We start from the raw sequence: 26,452 nt of genomic DNA on the forward strand, positions 1-26,452 counted from the left end.
CTGTTCTAACTTAATGCTATCGTCCACGACGCTGGAAATCTCTAGTGCTCTGACATATATTTGATATTTCATACGGCTTTAGTTGCGGTAGGAAGATTAGCAAGACAATATAATGTTATTTAACCATTAGGAATAAAATGTTCTATTTTTTGAAGTGGTAGAGTATAACATGATTTTTTTCCGCTATAATGTTAATGTTGTCTCGTATTAGATCAATAGTGACACATTGTGTTTAATGTAGTAAGATTTCTAGGGACTCAAAACCAGTCCCTAAGTTATTCTTTTTAACTGACTTCAAAAAAAGAGGAGGTTCTCAATTCGACTGTATTTTCTTTGTTTGTTACCCCAGAACTCTTGACTGGGTGACTTGATTTTTTAATAATTAGTCACTGACTCCAAAAATTAGTAACCTGTATATAGGTAATGTCAATTTTTTTTTTTGTTTTTAGTGGTTTATGGCGGTATAATTTTTCTGTAAGACTGACAACGCATCCATCATTATATTAGTACCAATTGTCTTTATAATTATTGAATTTAACTTAAGATGTCTTACATAATTGTTTTTAAAAACATACGTCACATTGGATCCACGGAATTGAGATCCTAGGATGCTGTATTGGTCTTAAGAAACTCGACTACCCTATTCGAATTAATATATTGATATGTAACACGTCCCTCCTCTTCCATTCACGAGAGTTTGAAGAGCCAGGCCTTAAAAGCAAAAAATTCGTCAATAAAAAATTACATACGGAAAAATCCTTCCAATTATATTATTTGTATTCTATAACCTTCATAATGAGAGCGGTATCTGTTTCCAATATTTATTCGATAACGATAATTGTATATAAGGTACTTCTGTTTGCTTATATTACAGGTGGGTGCCGTCTACTCCACCGTCGCCATGGTAACGGGGGTGGGCGTCAGATATCAGATCTAATCATTCTTGTATGAATGCCGTAGTTTCTACTTCAATGACTTTTGGTTTCAATAGAATTTGTTGGTCTCTTAAACGAAAATATTATGTTGGTACCATTTTGTAAATCTTTTTAGGATTTAAAATAAGTGTAATATTTGTTGTGTATTGTTTTCTTATAAAATATATAAAGGAATAAAAAAAATCTAATTCGAATGTTTTCCGATCTCGTTTCTTTTTGTAAATAATTAAATATACTTAACTAAAATGAGGTAAAAACATCTTACAACAAAGAAATTGGTTTTCAAAACTATCAGAAAATAAATAAACAGAGCATAATATTACCCATTAAAGTAAGATGAGTTTCGTGACCTACCTGCATATGTCTGAAGCTCGGAACACTATATATGAAGCCTTCACTGTCGGGCAATAAACATAAAACAACTGTTGAGATGTACAGGTAAGATGGAAAGCCTGAGAATGTATTCCGCAAGATAATAATAGATAAAAATACATATTAAAATACTTTCTACGTAATTGTTATATAGTGCTGCGGTAACTTCATATTATAGTGCATAAGGTAATATAGAAGAATATCACAACCTTAAGGCGATACCTCAAGGTTCATTTTCATACATTTTGTTTCACCTTTAATCTGGGTAACTAAACAAGTATTGGCAAGTAAAGAATTTAAATTCACGTCTAGTTAGTGATTAGTTCTCGCAGTTGAAAGAAAAACGTAAAAATATTTAATAATCATGGATATTTCGGCCTTTAAAATTTAATATGACGAAATTTTAAAGGCCGAAATATCCATGCATATTAATTATTTTACGTTTTTCTTCAACTGCGAGAACTAATCACTAACTAGACGTGAATTTAAATTCTTTACTTGTCAATACTTGTTTAGTTACCCAGATTAAAGGTGAAACAAAATGTATGAAAAATGGACCTTGAGCTATAACCTTAAGTGCAATGATTTTAATATGTATTTTTATCTATTACTAGATTTTGCTCGAGGCTTCGCCCGTTTGAAGGAGTGTTCCAGGATAAAAATCTTTTTATATATTTTCCCGGGATAGAAGGTAGCCTAAGACCTGCCCAGGGTCTGAAACTATCTTCATACAAAATTTCATAAAAAATAATTCAGTACATTTTGAGAAAATCGATAACATACAGAAAGACAGAAAAGGGGATTTTGTTTTTTAATATGTATGGATTATCTTGCGAAGTACATTTTCAGCCTTTCCTATCAACCACGGTAGAAGAAAAGGCGAAAAAAAAATCCAATCCTTAAGACGCCTATATTTCTTTAAAAAATCACAGAATGCTTGTTAAATTCTCTTGTATAACCAACGCAAAACATGTTGAAGGTTTTATATTAAATCAATTTAGCTGGCTGATTTTGTATATGACGTTGTGGTTTCTATAACGAACGAATAAAAAGAACAAGAAAATGGTGTTACGGTTATACATTCGATGGAGCGTAAACTCTGCTAATAGTGTAATAAACAATCCAACCGTTGCAAATAATGAAACTACACTACTATTAATAAATATTTAATTATAATATTTAATTATATATTTTAACATAAATTTCCAATCTGGGTTAGAAAAGAACTTGTTAAACTATTTCAACACAACAACTATTCCTTCTCGCGTTCAGGCGGCGAAATCGCTCTCGCCATTTTTTCATTATACTTTTTAAAAAAATCTACTTGAAACTCTGACCGTTATTTTTTTATGTTGGCGGTATTGCCAGACTATTAAAGGTTGATAGCTCAATTAAGAAATCCATATGAATAACGATCAGAATGTTGGGGTTTATAAACTGAATATAGTAATTTATTTTCTTTCAAAACCTTACAATAGTAAATATACTTTTCAGTTTATTAACTCTATGGGCGTTATTACTCTGTTACATATCCCATTCCTAACAAAACACGATTAATGCATACATTTCCAACGTCACATTATGTCAAATTAAGTAGATCTACTTTAAAGGTCAACTGAATGTTGGAAATCTACGTTAACCTAAGCACCAGTAAAAAAAACACACCAGCTAGTACAGCGAGTTAGCGTAAACACTTACATTTCTTATTGCTTGTTTGCTAGTCTAGGATTTCTCGTTTGCCTCTGAGATTGCCTATTTTCTTCTATGTTCAATTCCACGGGGAACGGGCATCATTTCTCACGCCCCTTTTCATTACAAAAATATAAGGGGTTACTCACACGAATTTGTTTTGTACATTCGTCGAAATGTCTGTGAATTTAAGGAAGGAGAGTGTTATTTGTTATACAAAAAAAGAATTTCGTAAATACAACTCTATGACTGTGTTACTGTAATTTTTTTAAAAGATTTAGTTATAATCGTAAACAAAAATGAACATAACTTATTAAAACATTTCAGTAAAAAGTAATATAAAAACCTAACGGATGTGTTTACTTCTAACAAACCATACACCTAAATATTCGCATTACAAAATCATTCGGATTTGTAAATCTAATTCAGTAAGAGAAATAATTACTATACTTGATGACAATGACGAAGGGTCAATATAAAGCAACCCCTGTCGGCTTGCCTTTTGAAATTGATGTAAAACTCTAATCACCATTAGAACAATTTCCAGACCTCATTTATGCATTGTAGCCAGTGTAACTACTGGACACGAGACTTAACATCTCATGTCTCAGGATGGCGAGCGCAATGGAATAACCAACAATACTTTGTAATTCAAGGTGTTGGATGGTGTTTCTACTGTTTATGGGCGGTCGTATCGCTTACCAGCAGGCGAACAGTAAGCTCGTTCCGTCATTCAAAAAGCATTAAAAAAATACATATTAGTACCTATAAGTTGTGTCGGGTTTCCTATTGGAAAATTTCATCATTCACCAATGGTTGCAGAACACAAAACACCCACAACAAATGTAAATACAAAATATTAGAATTCAAAATAACAGTTGAAATAAACACCACATTGCGACTCCCAGTTCTCAGTCGTAAGCACTCGCTCGAGTAACATTATCATTTGTTATTATTATGCCTTTATTATCTGAAAATTATCTCGAATACCCTAAAGTTGTAGATGTAGGTACGAAACTTGAATGGTAAAACGGAATTGAAAAATGCATATACTTCTTTTGATACTTTGTTTCTGAATGAAATAAATACAAGTGTGGTAACTTGTTTTACATTAATAATGATAATATATTCATATACTAACCTTGTATATACATATATATTATGTCTATCAATATATGTGTTCCAAAAGGTGGTTTTAAATTGATATTTAAAATGACGATGATGATTGTGACTGATGCCACGATTGCTGTTAAAGGAAATAGTAAAAAAGAAAATACTAAATGAAAGATAATATCAATTATAATCAATACCAGAATGGTATATAAATAAAAACTCATTGACCAAATTAACCGCAAAAAGAAAACGATCATTTTGCAATTCAATGAAACGCTAGCCACAAATAATAAAAATGTTCCTTTGTATAAAACCAGTACAATTACGACGTGAAACGGTTAAAATGCTCTCCATTTTTAGAACAAAGCGAGATGCTGTGAATTAATTAATTTGTTTTAAACAAAAAAGCCACGACAAACAGAAATTGCCAGTCTCAAAAAACGTTATAACAGAGCGAGGACAAAATCTGCTTGTAACAACGGTGCTAAGTTTGAGGCCTTGCGACATTTTAAGCTCATTAATGTCTTCGTTCTTCAGTGCTTTTAGAGTTTATTTTGTAAGTTTTAATTTTGACATTGTAGTTTATAGTGCATCTTCCGGAGTGTCTTTCTGCCAGTTCTCTTCGGGTCATTACTTAGGTAGCTAATGAATGGTTGGCAGCTTAACTAGGCTCCCTTTATCCCTAATTTTAAAATGTCCGTATAAAAGTGATCTTAAGTGTTATTTAGAAATAATAATGATTATTATAAATTGTTTTGACTTAACAAAAGTGCAACTTTGTTCGCCTACGTGATAAATAAAGTATTTTATTTTTATAATCTATTGTTTTTCTTTCGGTTACTTAAGGTGTCAGTCAAGTTCTTAATGAAAATTGTATTTTAAAATTTTAAGTTTAACTAAATAATAGTTTGAGTATTTATTCTTCCACTGATTGTGATATTTATGAAATTCGTGTATGAAAATACATTGTTTTGTCTGGTAAACCGCCAAGTGAAATTGTTCTGTCGTCTCGTAGAACCGTGCTGACACGTGATTCTCCCTTACGGCCGTATTTCATGCTGAGACATAAATGTTGCTCACTACGGTCGACTTGTAGAACAGTGAATTAGATATACGATTTGTGACTGAAAAATAGTAAAATATAATATTTTAAATAAAGTTTTCTTTTTTAACCACACACAGTATCACGCGCAACCTGGGCACCCACTTTTCGCCAAATGTGTTCCGTCCCATGATGTGATAGGGGGCGAGCCTATCGCCATACCGGGCACAAATTTCAGATTCTGAGCTGATACTGTGCAAAAAAAACGAATATCACTTTGCCCGACACGGGATTCGAATCCAGGACCTTAGAGCGCTGCCGTACCGCGCATTTAGTACAACTACGCCACCAAGACAGTATTTTATTAGGACTATTGTATAAACAGATGTGAAGGTCAAATTTGCATAATTTTTTTATATATCAAGTTACCTTAAATAAATAATTTTACTACATTTTTAATTAATATTCTGTTTATATTAATAGTTATTAACAAACTGGCTTACGAAACGTACTATCTATCTATCTAAACCTTGCTACAGCCGGGCCGGGTTAAACATAACGTAACACATCCTTTCTATATCAAAAATACATTAGTGTGCAGATCTTTTTTTCATACGGCCTACCTTCGTACCTTCCACGAAAGTAAATATATTTTGTATTTTTCAGGTTAGGTATAACAAGAAATGACCTATACTGTTCAGCTAGGAGTTTAGATCTATAACTAGCAGTAGATGGAAGCAGGGCCGTAGCTAGGGCGGGGCATTGAGGGGCACTACTACTAATGCCCTACCTTAATAATCAACAAAATTGTACATTACGACGCAATAAATACATATATGGAGCAGCGGTTTCATTTCACGATTTGGAAGTTGGTCCTATAGTAAGAGTTATTCGTATTGATGGGTGAAACACTCTTTTTCGAGATTTATGGGAATTTTGTTACAATCTGTATATTACCTTAACAATTACGTAAGTGAATTAACCTTTTTTTTTTTTTGTTCATCTTCACATTCTAAGGAAACCAAACATTGATTGAGCAGATCAGATCTAGTGACATTTTTATTTCCACCCTGCTTGTAAAAACAGCTGCCCTACCTTAAATTCGAGTCTAGCTACGGCCCTGGATGGAAGATTTTAAATGTATTTCAAAGTGAAAATGATTTATTTACCTATTAAACAATTGACAAGTACTTACTTAAATAAAAGTCAGCTAAGAATTCAGATTTTTGAAATTGCGCTTCTAATAAAATCAAATTTGGTTCAAACAGAATCACTAATTGGGTAGACCGTAACAATGTTAGTGAAATCTAAAAAGAGAACTACACGTCAACAGCACACTGCAATTTGAATACTAAAAGGCGACCATGGCTTTGATTTTGCAACGAATGGGACATTTGATGAATTGCGTCCAACGAATTGATTGTTCTCGGAAATGTTTGAATTAATATTTGATACAAAGGCTTTCATAATAGTTTTCATGGACTTTCCTAAATAAACATCCAAAACCACGCTCGTGGCTAAAATAATTGGACAGAATTGATGTCGAATGTTATTAAATTGCAGTAATCAATTCATTTAAAAATAACGTATGTTTTTAACAATGTAAATGAAATATGCATGATGTCTTTGGAATGCTCATTAAACTATTCTCGACAATAGATACCTTATTTTATTTAGTCCTTTACAACTTTTTTTATATTTTTATTTCTTATTACTCCTAGTACTTGTTTTAAATATTCTTATAACCTTTTTTATGTTTTCTGTAAAATAAATCTTATTCTTATACCTTATGTAGAATAAATATGACATCGGTAGTGTGATTTATATCTTCACTTCCAATTTTCAACTTTATATCAGTCGTCGTACAATTCTTTTTTCATTGTCCACAGAACAAGGCGCTCTCACCATCGTCCGGCGCTCGTCAAGCCGGAGCAAAACAGAAAGCTGTTCCACCCCCACCGACGAACAGCTCGACCAGCTCGATCTAGACACTGAACACTTGCCCGCCGTCGATACGCCCGACGCTTGCGACAAAGCCGCGCTTAGGTAAGCGTTCTTATCATAAAATATCATACTGACCGTAATTATTACCTGATGACAGGCAAGACACAAGCTTAAATCCGGCCATAGAGGCCCACGTAAGTGTGTCGCGTTCCGGGATCACCTGTATATACTCTGTTCCAACAGGTCGACAAAATCGGGTCGACTGCCGAGGGGTAATCATCTCTCGTCAGTCGACATTATATTGGCCCCACTCCACTTATCATCAAGTATTATGGGGCTATTTTGCCAAGCACGTATAAGAAAAAATATCATAAGTGACAGTATCATGATCATCATTACATAATTATCATCTCTATCCTCATCGTCTTTGATATGATTATCTTTTACAGCCACTAATTTAATTTTTGACACGATATACAACGAATATCCATTTTACTAGGAGCTATCTCGACCTCTGTCTAATTTTCAGCACTTTGAGAAACTATAATACGTGCATTAAACTCACAACTACTTTGAAATGCAAAAAGATTATCTACATGGTAAAATCACACACATTTTTAAATAGCTCTAGAACATCAAAGCCCTTTGATATCAAATAAAACGCTGAAAAACTTTTACCACATTTTTCCAGCGTTCTGGAAAACAAGAGCGCACTCCAAATCCCTTTAAAACTACCGTGAATCCGAGGTTTGTCTATTCGTATGTTTGTACTTTTAAAAGGATCACAAACTCGTTAGTAAATGAAAGGTAAAGGGTTCTCGTGGAATCGGTCTGCGCGTGACAGCGACAAACTAAATAAGTTAGGTATTAAATATCTGAAAGATGTTAATTACGTTTGATAATTAAATATGACTGTGAAGTTTTATTAATCATTTACTTTCAAAGTATATGCCTTTTGTAACATTGTTTTGCTTTAGGGATTTTTGTAATGATTTGAATGATGAGACGAGCTAGCCGTTCGTCTTATGGTAAGCGATACGACCGCTCATAAATAGCAGAAACACCATCCAACACCTTGAATTTCAAAATATTGTTTTGTATTCAACTGCGCCCGCCATCTTGAGACATGAAATGTTAATTCTTATTATGTCTAGTAGTAACACACAATTCTTCATGCCTAAACACAACAGTGACTACACCCGGGCGGACTCTCACATATTAGTAAATATTGAGAAATTATAGAATATTAAGAATATGCACGCAATTCGTTATTATTAATATTATATACCTATTAGAAGTATAATGGAGAGTACAACTGAATCGTATGTATTTTTAAAGTTGCTTCTGTCGTACATTCTAACGAAGCCTGAATATTAAAATATTATTTTATTATTATTAAAAAAACAAATTAAACATGTAAACTTGTCTATAAATATTTTTTTAAAATTTTTTATTATATACACCAGATTATCAGAGAAATAAAGCTAATTGAAAATACTATTTAAATAATTATATATAATTCTTACAAAACATGGTAGATATACAATATTAAATTAAGTTAATATAAGCCCACATTGTTGAGAAAAGCAAATACCTATAACTAAGCACCAGATGTTTATTAATTTAGGATTGCTCGAGCGTAGTACTAAATCTTATATTCGAAATAAACACAACTAGAGAACATTGACCAATAGCCCTAAGCTCTTCGAGTAGCAAGAAATTCTGAAGCAACCAAAAAAATCGCGATAAAAAACATCAAACAACACAGATTACGCATCCTAAAATAAGATAAAACATAATAATAATGAGTCTTTGGTACTTGAACATAAAAACATTAAAAGATAAAAGTATTATTTTTTATTGAAATACGAGACACAGGAATAATAATAATAATAATATAATATCAGCCCTGTATTATATACTTGCCCACTGCTGAGCACGGGCCTCCTCTACTACTGAGAGGGATTAGGTCTTGGTCCACCACGCTGGCCTAGTGCGGATTGGTAGACTTCACACACCTTCGAAATTCCTATAGAGAACTTATAGGAAGTGCAGGTTTCCTCATGATGTTTTCCTGCACCGTTACAACGAACGATAAATTCACAAAGAATACACACATGATTCTAGAAAAGTCAGAGGTGTGTGCCCTTGGGATTATGAACCTGCAGACATTCGTCTTGGCAGTCTGTTCCACACCCAACTAGGCTATCGCCACTTTGACCTACAGGAAAAATAATTAACATAAATTCAAACATCCAGACTGCAACAACACTAAAATTATCCGGAATAAAATGACAAAGCGATGCCCCGAAATAAAGGCGCAATAACGGAACAACGGTATGATACTCAGAGAGATATTTTCATTCAATTTTCATCTCTATTGGGTTAATTATTCCGCTTCATTTGTCGTAACGGATCGATAAACTGTTATAGGCTTACGTACTCCCGCTCTGACAGAGAATTGTAAGTACACTTGATATACGCTGGTATATAAAATATGAACTTTGACCTTTAGGGATGCGGTTTTTTTATACGGGCACAAAGTAACCTCACTACACCTAATGGTAAGCGGAGTGGGATCTAACAGAATTTCGACTGACGCGAAATGTTGACCCCTCTGCAATCGATACAATTATTCCGGCCTGTTATTTATTTATTTTATTTAAACACTTTATTATACATCAACACCGTAAGGCAAAATAAATATACCACAGAGATGATGAAACAACAGGAAGTACAAATGGCGGTCTTATCGCGGCCTGTTAAAACTTGATATACAGTCTGATCCCGAAACAAGACACACTTGTGCCAATGGCGGGTTTTAAAACCTTGTGTACAGTGGTCGCTATCCGGGCGAATATAAAATATAACATACCACCACGAAAGCAACGGATATGTTAGAAGTGTGTTAATTCATGGCACATTGGCATATAGTTTTATTTAAAACATTAACATACTTTAAATATATTTGGTAAGAACAAACAAAGCATGAATTTAACTACAGTCAGAACGAAAAGAGTATCTGTTGAAATATATTTCGTATTTATCATTGAAGACGCCCATTTTATTTCTAACGATAATAATGATTCTCACCTATTCAATAAAAATAAACCAATTTCTCTTTAATTAAATGAATTACATTCTAAAATTAAAGTCCTTTGAAAAATTACGCCGATACAAAGTAAGAACCTAATCGTGATTACAAACACCTTAATTAATGACTTTAATAAATATCTAAAGCAAGCCAATTTAGAACGTTCAGAAATTGAAGCGTTAATTGAAGAAAAATAAATTTTCTTAAAGCAAAATATTTACTTTAATCTTTGGGTAATGGTCAGCGATATGCGACTGACAATAAATACATCCATAAGTCATAACAACAATGAACTCACGTTTAGAAATAATGAAGAGATTTGATTATACAGTATTGGGGAGTTTTTAGCCCCGCGACACTAAATGCTAATTACTGGTGGCTCGTCTTCCATATGTGAGTGTCCGCCTGGGCAGGTACTACCACAAGGTCCATTTCTGCTGGCAAGCAACGGTATATAGCACTGTTGTGTTCTGGTTAGAAGGACATTGTAGCCAGTGTAACTACTGGACATAATAAAATGAAACATCTCATGTCTCAGGATTGCGAGCGCGGTGGAATACCAAGTACTTTGTAATTCAAGGTGTTGGATGGTGTTTCTATTGTTTGTGGGCGGTCGTATTGCTTACCATCAGGCGAACGGAGAGCTCGTCTCGTCATTCAAATCAAAAAGAAAAATGCTGATTTTAAAATACATCAAATCAATAATATTTGATTAATTCGATATTTTAATCGTAAAATCCGAATTTGCGGTCGATTTGCATGTGCTTAAGAGTTTATTTATAGAGCAGGTTTAATCTATTATTGGTGTTATAGACTGATGCACTTATAACCGGAACAGTTGATAGACATGCAATTACCAAGCGTAAAACATATGTATAAAACATAAACCTACAAGCAACACAGTCCGGTGACGCAGCGCGCGTTAATAATGATACATTCAGCCACAAAAGTAGCTGAACAAATTCAAAATTTCTTATCAACAATCTTTTTTAATACAGTGAAATAAAATTTAAAGCATTGACTTTATTTTAGATAAAGAAAAAAGAATATTCTGATTGCAGTAAATATGTAGACGCTTTTAAAGTTGCTTAGGTACTTTTTACTCACTGTCAGTCCGTATTAGTAACTTAACTGCAAACACTTCGTGCTGTTAAATTTGTGATTGCAAAAATGCAATTTAAGGCATGAAACATGTATAAAATATAAATCGACAAATACGCAGGGACGAAATGCCCAGTAGTAACTATGTACAGTCAGACCCGATTCTAGGTTCGTGAGGTAACCCGACTGCAAATACTTCGTACTGTTTGCGACTGCAAATACCTGCGTGCTGTATTAGTATGTGAGTCGTGGATTCACAGTCCATCAGATTGGACTCAAAATCGTTTTTTGGCAAATGTTTTACTTAAAGAAAAATTTCAGACGTCAAACCTGCTCTAACTGAAATCTACGAACTCCAGATTAATAAGAGAATCTGGCATTCAATAATGGAAACCACGTCGATGCAGCAGAAAATTCGAACACGCCTAATCTCTGAGCACCTGGAGTGCCAAATGAAACGAAAGCAATAAATGTAAAAGAACAACACAAAGCGACTGCAGATCGTGTAGTTCCAAATCGATTTTATGTCCGTCGGTGGTATTTCGTATCTGATGTGAATGATGTATGGGGTTCGCGAGACCTTTTAAATTCTATTTCTGGTAAGCAATGCTCGATTCAAATGCTGGTTGTAATATGCCGTGTGATTAAAGTCTTGAAATAGCATGTGCTAATGGAAGAAGTAAACACCGTCTGCTGGAAATCTTATAGATTATTACTTTGATTGAGGTCTAACAGCGCCTTGATGATTCCTACCAAATTTGTTTTTATTATAAAAATATATTATGCAAAAAGATTACGAAAGCACGACATAGGCTCAATTTTAAATATCTTTATTTAAAGATTTTGAATATTGTAACATCTAGTGGCTATTTTCAGCATCATTTAAACAAATATATCGACAAATTAGCTACAATAATGTTCCAATAGAAAGACGCTTGAGAAATTCTTAGCTTGCAGGATACAGCACTGGCAATTTAGCAAAGAGCGAGTATGAACTTTTAATTGCACAATTAGCGTGAAGATTTGTTGGGTTCGAAATGGTTCAGGGAGCATTTTCTAGCATCGGGAATCGATTATTTAAATTTCTTGTCATGTTATCGATTAAGAATGTTTTTACGATTAAAATATTTAATTTGATGTATTTTTTTTTTGTTTTCAACTCACTTAAATAAAATAGTAGTCGCATATCGATATTTATGTAGAAATTCGTCTAGAATTTTTAATAAACAATCGACCAATTTGAAATTTCATTAAACTTTTAACTCACTCATTACTAAGGAGAATGTTCGATTAACATGACATTTTCCATATTTCAAAATATTTTGAAGTTTTAAACACTTTTACGAAAATGTTAACGATAATCAATTTCAAAATGTTTTGAATAAATCTCAGAGGAGCTGTTTCGGGTCACCGAAGCGATCGGATTTTCTTTATAGTATGTAATGTATAAGAAATACCTTCATTCATCAATCATCAACCCTTAGCGACTGTCTAGACAGGATTCTCAAGATTTGTGCGACAAATTGTACAATTTATTGATATTATTCTTGTTGAATAGCATTCGAATGTGTTTTTAAAATTGAAAAATATTTGTATTCACAGAAAAAGTATTAGCACAAAATTGGGCAGATGTGATGTTAGTTTTGATCAAATAGGTATATATTATAATACCCAGTAATTCGGCTACTACGACAATAGAAAGTAATGCGTTGGTACTTACAGAGACTCTGTTGTACAAGAGAGCTTCCACCAAACTCAAGTATCTCTTCATCATACTGTAAACAAACATAGAGGAACAACATTCACCAGGTACAGCCCAGTGAGCGCCAAATGAAAAAGGGAATATTTCTTTGAAACCCTCACAAACGGCCAAGCGAACTAATTCGAGGACACTCTAAAGCTATCGAGATTCGATTGGTACACTCTTTTTCTTGTTTTTCGTATCGTTTGCGGCGCTTTACTACAGCTGGATGAAATATCATCTTGTACGCGTTTCGTATTGTTACAATATTGTTTTTCAATACTTCCACTGTAAAGTGCTTCGGTTTATTGGATATCGTTTTGTTACTGTTTTTGTTGTGCGTTTCTGTGTTTGAATGTCCTTGTTGAGATGATTCCTCGTGCATTAGTATTATTATCATTTAATATTAGGTTAGAATTTGAATCATTTTCTTACGTTGTTCCTATTCTATCTTTTTTTTTTTGGGTTCGCGGTGAATGTGTCTTATGTCTACCGCCCAGCCTTGATGTTACCACAATGTGCACAATGTGCATAACGTACCAATAAGGACGGACGGCCTCCTACCGCCCGCCGACGACCCCCCGGTGACACTTATTAGTCGCCTTTTACGACAGGCAGGGGATACCGTGATGGAATTGTCCAAACGCCCCAAATCTACAGGACGAGTTCCTATTATATCGGCTCGAAATATCTATGCAATGAGAAACAGTTCGTCTGTAAATCGTTTAATTTCTTCGTCAAATTCTCGGCGGTTGTCATTATTACAGGATAAAAAACTGAAAAATATGTCAGGGCCTAGACATATCTTTATTGTCGTATGAAATACAAAAAGGACTAAAATATTTCACCAATTATTAATTCTCCAATACTCAAAGCTATATAATTGTATTATAAAAGTTTTATTAATCGGAAACATACAATACGCAGCTCAATCTGAACTATGCGATATTACGTTCACTAGTCCTGTTTAATACGATTAATTGGTATATTTCCAAGTTACTTTATGAAGGAAGTATTTGCATAAATGATTTGTTATGTTTTAGTGAAGGAGAATATTTGTAATAATACATTTTCTTGTATCATTCTAATGCTATGGGTATACAATATAAAGATTTGCATAATGTTGCATTAGGTATCAATCATAGAAAGGAAACATATTGAGAAATTATAACAAAGTAAACCCAACATCACAAAATATAAGCACAGATCCCAGTATAAGGTACAATAAGTCCAGGTTGTGGAATCACTGCAAACTTTTGATCCAAACCTGCAACAAATGTTTGCGGCCTATGTAAACGTAACTTGTCCCGCAGCGAGGTCAAACCCGCAGAATCCTATTCCAAAGCCAACAACATATGTCGCTCCCCAGTCGCTGAATCACGGATGCTTTCTACATGAATCATAAATATAGCATCATCCATTTTATGTTTAGGGGTAGGCAGAGACATTAACATATCCAGCTATGTTGTCTCCTGCGGTTCCCTCTTACTAACACCCAGTTATGTTAGGTCTCCTGTAATACGATTCCTATTACTATATTTTATCAGGTAAAGTTCCTGATAGCAAATAAACGCAAAATAGTATGTTTTCTAAGTTATAGACAAAATTGTTTGCCCATTTTCAGGCAAAAATTCTTCATTCCAAATATTACTATACTCAACCAAACTTTTTCCTCATAAAACGTGGCTAAGATCATAAATCATCCATCACTTTATTTCGTATTTGAACTTTTAGCCACATAGTTGGACGCTAACACACCAATTTCCACTATCTAAAATCTCCGATAAGTGCCTGTAAAGCATTTAGGTGCGCAATCCAATTTCGCCGAGGTTCGGGACTCATCCACAGGAATATCGGATAACATTTATCCGTTTATAGTCCACGGACAGTTTTTAGAGATTTTATTCGGCGCTACTAAAAACTCTTTACATTTCTTCTATATTTTTTCATTGTCTAGGATTTGCGAGTTCAACGCTCTTCTATAAAATAATATTTTGCTTTTGCATGTAGTTTTCGTTACTGTTTGAACCACGTTTTACTTATTTGATTAAATTAAATGAAATTTGATATAGCTCATGACCTTCTATATTTTGGTAAAGCGTTATTATAAGATGTTGTGACAATCTTGGTTTTCTACATTTATCATATTTTGGTTCAACTATGCTGAAATATCCTTTATTGAAACATCTAGCGTTTATCTTAAATCGTAATTTAATAATATAGCACCCTTCTTTTATAAAATATCACAATCAAACGGGCATAAAATACCATTATTAAAACTAATCACTGTATTCACATCATTCATCCTTCGTTCACATATCATCACTTCATCAACTAAGAAGATTCAAATATCCCTTTCTAATTTCTACACATCCTAAAACACTGTTTTTGATCCCCAGTTTTCACTCATGTATGTTGATAGATTATCAAGTACCATCAGATCTTAATTTGCCTCATTACCATAAAACATAACTATAAATGTATTTCTAACCAAAACTATTTCTTTGTTCACAGATTACGCTATCTCCTAAGACAATTAAATAGAGGTGAAATATCCGCAGAGACATTACAAAAGAACCTTCAGTATGCTGCTAAAGTGCTCGAAGCGGTGTACATTGACGAGACCAAGTATGTATATTTTCAACACATTAACATTTTTTCTTTGTATATGAATGGGGATTACGCTTCGCAAATGTTAAAATGAAAACTTTTTTATGTATAAATGGTAATTTTATTTGTTCTTTCGTGGCTCATGTCTTCTGATATAGTAATAGAAACTCTCTGTGACTTAATCACAAGAGTTTGTAAGAGGCACCATCCTAGAATAAACAGATTACCTTGATAAGTAATTTACATGAAATATCAAATAAGACCTAATTAAATATAGACATATTAAATTTTATGCTGTGAGCACGAAGAAGTTGGATACAAATGTTTCATATAATTTTGCCGTATTTAGAAATATATAAAGTCTTTAAGAACTATTAATTCAAGGTATCTACGTTACCTGTTTGCGAAGCGTCGTCTGTAGAAAAAAGTGTTTATAAAAAAAATATTTCATAATTTTTATGTTTCAGATCTATAGCCGTTATATTAACGTCGTGATGATTAATAATGATGATACTTCACTGGCCATGATTAAAGCAATTAGATTGTAGCATTTTTCTTTTGATCAATTTATTTTCTTTCGTTTAGCCCCGTGTCAGAATGTCGGAGCATTTATTTTCAAAGAAATGTTTTATGTTTGATTCAATTGGTAAAGGAAATGACAATTTTGAAAAGGTACGCTTTATTTATTGTTCTGCGAAAGAAACTTGGATCTGGAACGACCTAAGTAATTTAATATCAAATAAATATTGATGGAACTCAGTGAAAATAGTAGTAAATGAGGATTGATCAATTCTAGCCCATGATAGTTTCAATCGTAGATAATATTATTTTCTACAAGTTTACGCAAAGTGAAATGAGTAATGTGTCCACTAACATATTGTTATAAGGCAGAGATCATATAAAGAAATCACTTTATTTTCTTCTAAAACAAAACCCTAATATTTTTGTACATTACAGAATTCAATTAAATGTATACTTAATTAACACAAAAAAGACAACAAAAACCTGAACTGTTAAATTAGGACTCAAAGGAAAATAACATCGCACGTGTCTTGCGAAACTTAAAGGAGATCCAAATTAAAGAAAAACTTAATCACGTTCCCTAAACGAGGTTTAGCGGGAACAAAGCGCGGTTGTTACGGGAACCTGGAAAATTTTATCCCTCAAAATTAAACCAATTAAACCTCGACGTTTTACAAATGGAAACATGATTTTACTTTCCACAGCATATGAATGATTGGTTTTAACATTGTTATTTCAATTAAGCCAGGTTTTATCGATGAGTATAAAACCTTTTTGAAACATTACTTACTAGGTTATATTATTATTAATCTATCTATATGTACCTATATGTATATTATAAAACAAAGTTCCCATAGCTGTCTGTATGTGATCGATTTTCTCAAAATCGAATGGACGGATTCTTATGAAATTTGGTTTAGAGATAGGTAGTTTAAGCCCCTTTGAAGTTATAGCCTACTTTCTTTCCCAGGAAAATATACAGTAGGACTTTCATCCCGGAAAAAACCTTCACGCGGACGCATATTATTTTTTATTAATAATATGTCAGACAAATAATATATCCTCGACTGCCTCGGTGGCGTAGTTGTATTGCATGTCCGGAACAATAGCGCTCTGAGGTCCTGGGTTCGAATCCCGGGTCGGGCAAAGTGATACTTGGGTTTTTCTGCTCAGTATCAGCCCGGAGTCTGGAATTTGTGCCCGATATGGCGATAGGCTCGCCCCCTATCACATCATGGGACGGAACATACTTGGCGAAAAGTGGGTGCCCTAGTTGCGCCTCTGCATACCCCTTCGGGTATAAATGCGTGATGTTATGTATGTAAATAATATATCGTTAATCTGGAAAGGGGTCCTATGTCAATATTAGCTCATTCTGTGGCTGATATGTATATAATTATGACAATATTGCAGCAAATACGATACATTAAAAGTATTTACCAATATCCATCTTATTATAATACACGTATGGTAGAAAATGCTAAATAGGCATTAATTACATCACTTTAAATGTTTATACATGTGCAGTTTGATGCGGTATTTCATGCATTTCGATAGTAATTTATAATTTTCAGAGCGCCCTATCTCATTATTCTCATAATTAAACAAAAATATTTAGTCTTCAAACCTGTTTGAACTGTTTCTAACAACGGCTTTGGTTAAATAATCCTCTAAAAGATATCGGGTCTAAAATCAATAAAGCTAAAATATTATTCAACGTTGAGGTTATTCGACGAAGCAACTCGGTTTACGAATTGTTTGATCCTCAATAAATCAGTAGGGAGCCAACGGTGGCTGTTGAATTTATAATGGTTGTATCAACAGGTAATCGCCTTTTCTGGCAATGTACAGATTTAAAAATAATAATCTATCTCTCTATTTATATATCAATAGATAATCGATTATCCACCCTACAATATAATAATAATATCAGCCCTGTATTATATACTGTCTCACTGCTGGACACAGGCCTTACTCCACGATGCTGGCCTAATGCAGATTGGCAGACCTGACATGGCTTCGAAATTCTTATGGAGTGCGGCGGGTTAGTATAATTGGTAACGTTACAGGAGAACTACGTAGGTGCGTAGATTTCTCTCAGGTATGCAGCTTACTTCACAAAGCTTTCCATCACCGTTAAAGCAAGCAATAATTCGCAAAGAATACACACAAAACTTTAGAAAAGTCAAAGATGCGTGGCTTGTGGTTTTGAACTTACGGACATTCATCTTTACATTCCGTTCCACTCCCAACTAGGTTTTCGCTACTTTAATTAGCTTATTGCCGTATAATAAATGTAGGCCTCAGTCGCGGTTTTTTTTAAATACGTAAGGAGGTATGTAGATCCTTTTTTTTTTATTTGGTCCCGATTAGAAAGGCCACATTGATACAAGCGTAATATTTATTTATTCAAAAATTTACAAGTAATTTACACAAATAATAGAGTTGTCAAACCGCCGTCTTATTGCAGTTAGTATGTATCTGATAGTGAACTATGTATTCTCTAAATCATCTTTCTTTTTAGTGGGCCTTTACCCTATGTTAAAGCTGGGCAATATAGCATCAGATACCTTCCTTATCTTAAAATAATTATAAACGTTAAAAAATCTTGTTAAATATGACTGCCTATCCTCTCCGAAAATAAGTGTGACGGTATTCTCAACAGGTTAATGTTATAACAGAAAGGCTTTTTATTAAAATTATTTTTCTAATGGTTTCTGTCACGCGAAGTTGCGACGAAACTGTTGATGGATTGCTACGTGTCCTGGATTTTAGGAGATATTACAGAGTCACAGATAATATAATTGCTGGCTGACTGCCTCGGTGGCATAGTTGTAATTATACATGGTACAAGTACGACCAACGCCCTGAGATCCTGCGTTCGAATCCCGGGTCGGGCCAAAATAATTGTGACTGGGTTTTTCCATCTTAAAAATTACTCAGTCACAGCTCGGAGTCAGGAAGTTGGCGGTGTGATACCCCCGTGCCTCGGAAAATACGTAAAGCCGTTTGTCCTGCGCCTGATCTCTCTCCGGTATTGTCGGCTTGCCGTCTCACCGAACTATGAGAGTGAAGGAACAAAGAGTGCACCTGTGTACTGCGCACACACTTGTGCACTATAATATATCCTACGTACCTGGCTGATCTCCGTTGAGATTGACGGCCGTGGTCGAAACTCGGCTAGAACGAGGTAATTGCTGGCTTTACTACATACGGAAGATCGATGGAACAGACAAGTGCTGAAGTGGAAACCACGATTAGGTAAACTTAGTGAAACGCCCTACTGCTCGATGTACCGACGATTTGAGAAAGGCTACGGGTAGCCGGTGGATGGATGATGCTCAAGACCAGGATGGTTATACTCATAGAAGTCTACGTTCAGCAGTGGACGGCGATATCCTGATTGATTGATAGACTAGATATGGAAATAAAATAATTTATTTGAACCTGTTAAATGTTATAAATTATTAAGATTCTGTCAATATTAACTCTACCACCAGTTCGGAAATCAGTTCTCACCAGAGAATAACGAGCAAGAAACTCTGGTGTTGCTCTTTTCAACATCAATTTAAGATATAAATTACATGAAAAAAAATTACAGACGTTTTTTTATTGCTGTTTAGAGCAGTTCATTTATATGCTCGCAAAATATTTAATAAATCAAATTTACATACAAATGCACAAATCCTCTTAGGAATCATGAATCATGACATCATTGTGTTCATGACTATATAATAAACATAAGATTACGCCTTTTCCCCCTAAGGGTTAATTAGAGACACGACTAATGATAACATTTCAGAAAGAAATGGAAGTCGTCCCATGTTTGAATCTATGGTAATATTACTACGAAGTAATTTGGTGTTGAAGGTTTCTTAATAAGCGTTATAGGAAGTATCTATAGAACTGTTCCGACAAGAAAAGATTTTGAAATACCCATACAACGTATTACCAGATATGGAATTTGAACCCTGAACGTCCTGGTAAATAGCACATTCTCGTTGCTACTCGACTATGGATGCAACATGGAAGTAAACTATGAAATAAATGCCGCTATTTCTTAAATATAATAACAAATAGGTAAGTCACAGTGAAAATCTGGAATCAACCAATTCTTCCACAAAATCTGCAATTTATATAGGACTATAATTTTTTTCTATTGCTTTGGATGACGAGACGAGCTTGCCGTTCGCCTGATGGTAAGCGATACGACCGCCCATAAACAATAGAAACACCATCGAACACCTTGAAATACAAAGTATTTTTTGGTATTCCAATGCGCTCGCCATCCTGAAACATGAGATGTTAAGTCTTATTATGTCCAGTACTTACACTAGCTACAATGTTGCTCAAACCGGAACACAACAATGACTGCACACTGCTGCTTGGCGGCAGAAATAGTCATTGCGGTGGTACCTACTCTGGCAGTCACATATGAGAGACCTACCACCAATACATACATTTCACGACTGAACGCTACATTTTGTATAAAGCCTATAAAAATGAGTCCATTAGGCTTACGATTCCGGCACGTGGAAGCGATTTTATGCTTAACCCGTGTGTTAATTAATTTACGAGATTTTGCACAAAGCCCGTTCGAAATTCTCACTAATTTCAGGCTTACGTATATGTGAATGTTAACATTTTGAGAGAATTGCAACACAGGATTATTTTTATAATAAATTGATAAATTAAATATATTTTAATACCCGTGGCGTGGTTGTATTACGGTACAATCTCAGTGCTGAGTTCTCGAGTTTGATTCCCGATTCAAGTAAAGCGATATTCGGGTTTTCTACTACCAAACTAGAGTCTGGAATTTGTGCCCGATATGGCAATACGCGAATTCCTTGCACTGGTTGCGCATCTGCCTACCCCTTTGAAAATAAAAGACGGCGTGTGTGTCATAATATCACATCATGAAGCCCAAATAAGAACCCTTCCTTAATCGTTTAACTCGTTTCCTTTATGATCGGCAATGCATTTAGATTCTTTTATATTTCTGGGTGTTTATTGGAACATAAAAATCTAGTTAGGGGACTGATTCAAATTTTCCCTAACATATATTTGTAATAGGATATATTTTATATCCGCCCGGATAGCAACCATTGTACACAAGGTGTTAAAACCCGCCAAAGTGGTCCACGTAAATGTGTCGCATTCCGGGATCAGCCTGTATATATCCGGTTCCAAAAGGCCGGCATAATTGTTTTGCCTGTCGAAGGATAATCATCTCTCGTCAGTCGACATTCTATTGGACCCCACTCCACTTACCATCAGGTACAGTAAAGTCACGTAGTTATGCCCGTAAAAAACATTTTATATTATGAGTGCATTTATATTTTTGTCGCAGAAAATACTCAGATTACACGATGCACTAACGCCTTAAAGGTTTTAGCTAGCTTCTTTTAAAATAACATTAAAAAATAACCTGTTCCAAGAAAGTTGAAGGAGCGCTTAAGTGGACTCAACTGGGATAAAGTTGCGGCGGGGGCTCAAATGCAGGATGCGGTTTGTTTGGTCGTTCAAAAACTAGAAATATAAAGGCAAATTTCTTATTAAAACGCTGGAAAAGTGAATATTATTTTTTCATAATATTTACCTGAATATTAGACATGGAAATAGAACTATTTAAGATTATATCGCGGTTTTTTTACATTTTAATTTTCTTCCAACGTCCCTCCAGTTAGTTATTACTATAAAGGCTGCAGTCTTCGAATTTTATTTAAATATCTAACATTCGAGTAAACATAAAAAAGCGTCCCTTAAGCGTTGGTTTACATTACTAGCAAACGAATTTTGAGAACGTGACTTAGCTAGTTTAAAACATCAGCCACAATTTTATTTCAAGAATAAACCTAAATCGATATAACAGAATCAAGGGCCCAATATTCGCTGTTTCTAACTGAACAATTTCACACTTACGAAGGCTCTCACATAGAAACATTTTTTCCATTTCTTAACAAGAAACAAACGGTACGTCGAAAACGTAACGAGCGTCGAGATGATTTTGTTTGGCTCCAGTTTTACCTCCATTTTTCTATGAAAATATTTTATATTCGTTATTGCAGCTGCAGGAATGTTCCTACGAAATATTTCTTGGTATAGTCTACATGTGTAAGTTGTGGAGCGTATTCCACGTAACATTTTTGTATACCACAGTTATATAACAAATGAGCAATTTAGAGAGAATGTTTTTAAAATTTAAATCTAGCTTGCAATGGTTTGAACGTGATCATAGTGTGAAATTGTGATAACCTTTAACTCTGTGAAATGAGCATATGTTTTGTTAATGTTACGGGTTAAAATATCAAATAAGGTGAATGCACCGAAGTGAAAAGAAAATTTAAAAATTTTAGTTATCTTTTGTTTGCATAAATTACAGGGGTTTAAAATTGTATTTAGTACGATACTTAGCAGGGGAACGCCTGAATGTCATCTCTATTGGATTTATTAACGAAGTAAAATATTCAACTTTGAGTTTAGGGTTGGCAAATCCAATTTATATTAAATTTACAAAGAGTACACATCAAAGTATCAGTGTTCTTTTAAAAGTACATGAAATTTGCTTATGAAAACGCGGCCGCGCAATTTAATAGCATTAACTATTCGAAAGTGAATCAGATTTGCATGCGAGTGTATATTTTGCATACATTTCGCTTTCATATTCAAATTCACTTTTGAATTATGTTTTTACGATAAATATTGTGTAAATCGTTTTCTAAATAACGATTACAATGTTGATGTTAAAATTAAATAAATAATCTATACTCATAAAGCTGAAGAGTTTATTTGTTGAACGCGCTAATCTCAGGAAGTAATGAATCGAAGTTGAAATTTTTGCAATAATTGGAAGCCACGTTACTCTTGAGTGATATAGGGTATTTTTTATAACGGGAATATATTTATCTCTGAAAAACTTTGTTACGATGGCGAAGCCGCAGACAAAACTAGTAAAACATATAGGAATATAATAATGACGCAAGTTTCGAGATAAAAAATATAAGTAAAATTAAAGGTACAATAATATCTATTTTAACAGATTTAATATGCATTTCCCACCAATCCACGTCATGTGTAAAAAATATTGCTTAAAAATATCATCAAGAGCGTGTTAAGTATAGAACATTTATGTGTAAGGCGTATTTAATAACGTTTGACGGAAAACGTTTCTTGTTAAATGTTTTTCAATTTCCAACAGAGCTTTGAAAATAAAATCAACTTGTACGGCCTCGGCATCTTCCAACATCCCGATGGAAATGAATCCGTACGAATCATTCATTCAAAACAAAATTAACTTTGAAACCGAGTCAATGTATACGATTATAATATCTACGATTTTATATATTTTGATGCTCCGACATTCTGTATGCTGTTTTTGGCGCTCTAGGTTATTTAGCAACTGCAGTTTCAACGCGACTGTTGAAGAGTTTTAATAGGGTGTTGATAACGTTAGTTATGGCAGCGGGCGCATCGCGTCGCCAGTGATTGTGTCTAACGCAGGGATAGGAGAGCAGCCGAGCAGCCGCGCGCGCAACCCGTCACGGTCCAGATGCGGCGCCTGCGCACACCCTGCTGGGCAAGATGTTCAGTAGAGAGACCGAACGAAGCAAAGTTAATACCGTTACAACAACGCCGACAATGGCCAAGTAGTCGCGCCTCCCTTCTGTCCAATCTATGCGATTAGGTCTTTCTGTTCATTTTGAAGCTTCAGTTTTTAAACTTACCTATCCTCTTGTTAGTGCACATGTGTTTCCAAAGTTACTTTGCAACTGTCATCAGTCGGGAACGATTCGTCTCGATTGATGCCTCTTAGGTTACAGGATATTCCTAAACGATTTCAGAGGATAAGTTAGGCAAAGTATACTTTTCATTGTTCTTTCACATTTTTAACTGTTGCTTAACTTGTTCTCGGTAGCATAGATGATTTTCCCTTAGATTAGTTTAGACATTTAGTCCCCTGTGACGTCTGAATCCTGTGTGAACTGTCTTTGTGATTGCCGTCTTCATATACCCTGTGTGTCCTAGGCATGTGTTTTATTCTTCTGGTTGACCTATCTTTAGGAATTCCATTACGCTTATCCTTTATGTAATGTGAAGTCTGTTTACTTTTATAGAAATTTCTTGTGGTTCTTTATCCGTGAATTCTTGTGAAATTATTTTGAGTTTATGAACTTCATTTTGAGCCGCACCTTTGCTTACACAATTTTATATCTAGTACGCCGCAAACCAGTTTCGTAAGGAGAATTTTATTAAGTTAAATTATTTTCTAGCGTTTATAAAATTCAATATATGATCATGTGTTTATTGTACTAAATTAATTATTATTTACAAATCGTTCATCCTCATCAAAATTTGTTGTATTATTTACAAGTATATTATTTTTATTGATGCTGGATAACCGGTCATCGTCAACGGGAATCCCGCGCCTTGATGTTTTCCCTTACTCTGTCACAATGACGGCGTGTTTTATTTTAGACCTGCAGTGGCGCGCCAGCAGTCAGCCCCAACCCTGGTGTTTAGGTGTGTCGATGTTACCAGTTATTATAGCTTCCAATGGCATTTGAGTGAAAGCAGAATGCACATCTATGATGTCAAATATATCGTCTTTTGCTATTTCTTCAGCGTTCTCCTTTCACTGGGATGTTGCTGGAATGGCCCTAACATCTCCTTGAGCATCCCGACGAGACCTGCTTCATTTGTCATGTGAATTGTTTCATGTGCTATATTGCTTTCCATTGAGTAGGCTTAAAGCCAATACCGAAGACCGCGTTTGCAAATTTACCGTAATTATGTACTATTTTATTATTTTTCAACGAGATATAAGTAATTGTACATTGCCGACTATATAGGAATGGGACGTAATATTTCATCACATTCTAGGAATGGAAATATTTTTACTCGTCATATTCTATAATATCATTATTACTAAAAGGAAGAATGATATTAAGAGTGTATAAATGTATATCTTTTCCTTTCTAAATGATTTCTGAGTTCACATTTTTTTAATAACAGTCTTTTTCAAACATCAAACATACAATTTGTATTTAACTAAATCAGAATAAGTAATATCCAAATGCACCACATTCTAATCATTTTGTATTTCATACAACTCATTGTAATGGAAACATTAATATTCCACAATGGCTTATAACAATGGAAAGCAATCTGTAGCATTAGGACTCCTTGAGCACGCTGCATGTACTTCGTATACGGAATATCGAGCTAGTGCCCTGAAATAGCATGCTCCGGTTATCATCAGGCAACCATTTCACTCGGTTTTCGCATACCCACTGACGTCTCCGATAAGTCACTTTTTTTTTCAGAACCACCTTTTTCTCGTTACTTTCACCAACTCAAAATTAGGAGAAACAAAAGGGAGGACTAATTAACAAGTTCATTTGTTTAATCACTAATTTAGATTAAGTCAGTTTTATTGATGTTAAGATATTTAGGTAATACATTCACCCTTTCTATATGATACCACATTAGAGGCTTGATTCTCCGAATTTATTCTCACTTTTGAAATCAAGGAATTGAATTAGTGTTTAGAAAGCTAGATATAAATTAATTTAGATATTAAAAACAAATGTACAATAACATAGATGTAACTAACATAGTTTGTAAAATAGACATAGTTGTATGAAGACACTAACTATATGTCTGAAGTAATCAATGAATGTAAACTGATTGAACTTAGCTTAAAACATTAGGAGATGAAGGTAATAATTTTGTTTTAAAATTTATTGATCAATTAATAGCTGAATTTGGAAATGACTTCAATACAAATAGTCTATTTAATATAAATTTCAAATGATGTTAAAATTGTATTGTCAATTATAACGCCATTGTCGATGACGATGATAAGGAGCTTCGCTTTCATTGGAACCGCTATCAAGAGGACCCGAAAGCTCAATACTTCCTGGTATTATGCTAATTTCATTACGGTGGGATGTCGAAGCTTTTTGCTTCGCGAATTAGCTTGTAATAGCTTTTTTATTCCATCTAATTTGGTGCCGTGTTATACACAGACGATTGGCTGACGAAGACGACGAGCTTTCGGAGGTGCAACCGGATGCAGTGCCGCCGGAAGTCCGAGAATGGCTCGCGTCAACGTTCACGCGACAATTGGCGACTGCAAAGCGGAAGTCGGACGAAAAGCCGAAGTTCCGGTCGGTGGCTCATGCAATACGGGCCGGGATATTCGTGGACCGTATTTACAGAAGGGTCACCAGTACGGCGCTTATGCAGTTCCCGCAGGATGTTGTGCGAGTCTTGAAGGTGCGTAC

The 26,452-nt window shown here is 34.5% G+C and overlaps 1 protein-coding gene across 3 annotated transcripts in view; it reads left to right on the top strand.

The window, feature by feature from the left end:
* LOC115448112 (calcium/calmodulin-dependent 3',5'-cyclic nucleotide phosphodiesterase 1) overlaps positions 1–26,452 on the top strand; it is a 302,717-nt gene that overhangs the window by 252,085 nt on the left and 24,180 nt on the right. For 2 of the 3 annotated variants that reach the window (XM_037441797.1, XM_037441798.1), the window contains exons 3-6: positions 7,041–7,197; positions 15,546–15,659; positions 24,642–24,686; positions 26,195–26,444. In XM_037441797.1, coding sequence (XP_037297694.1) covers positions 7,041–7,197; positions 15,546–15,659; positions 24,642–24,686; positions 26,195–26,444 — 566 coding nt within the window. The remainder of the gene's footprint in view (positions 1–7,040; positions 7,198–15,545; positions 15,660–24,641; positions 24,687–26,194; positions 26,445–26,452) is intronic. The other variant, XM_037441799.1, reaches the window with a different exon arrangement.

This window comes from Manduca sexta, chromosome 23 (assembly GCF_014839805.1).
Source record: "Manduca sexta isolate Smith_Timp_Sample1 chromosome 23, JHU_Msex_v1.0, whole genome shotgun sequence".
Classification (NCBI taxonomy): domain Eukaryota; kingdom Metazoa; phylum Arthropoda; class Insecta; order Lepidoptera; family Sphingidae; genus Manduca; species Manduca sexta.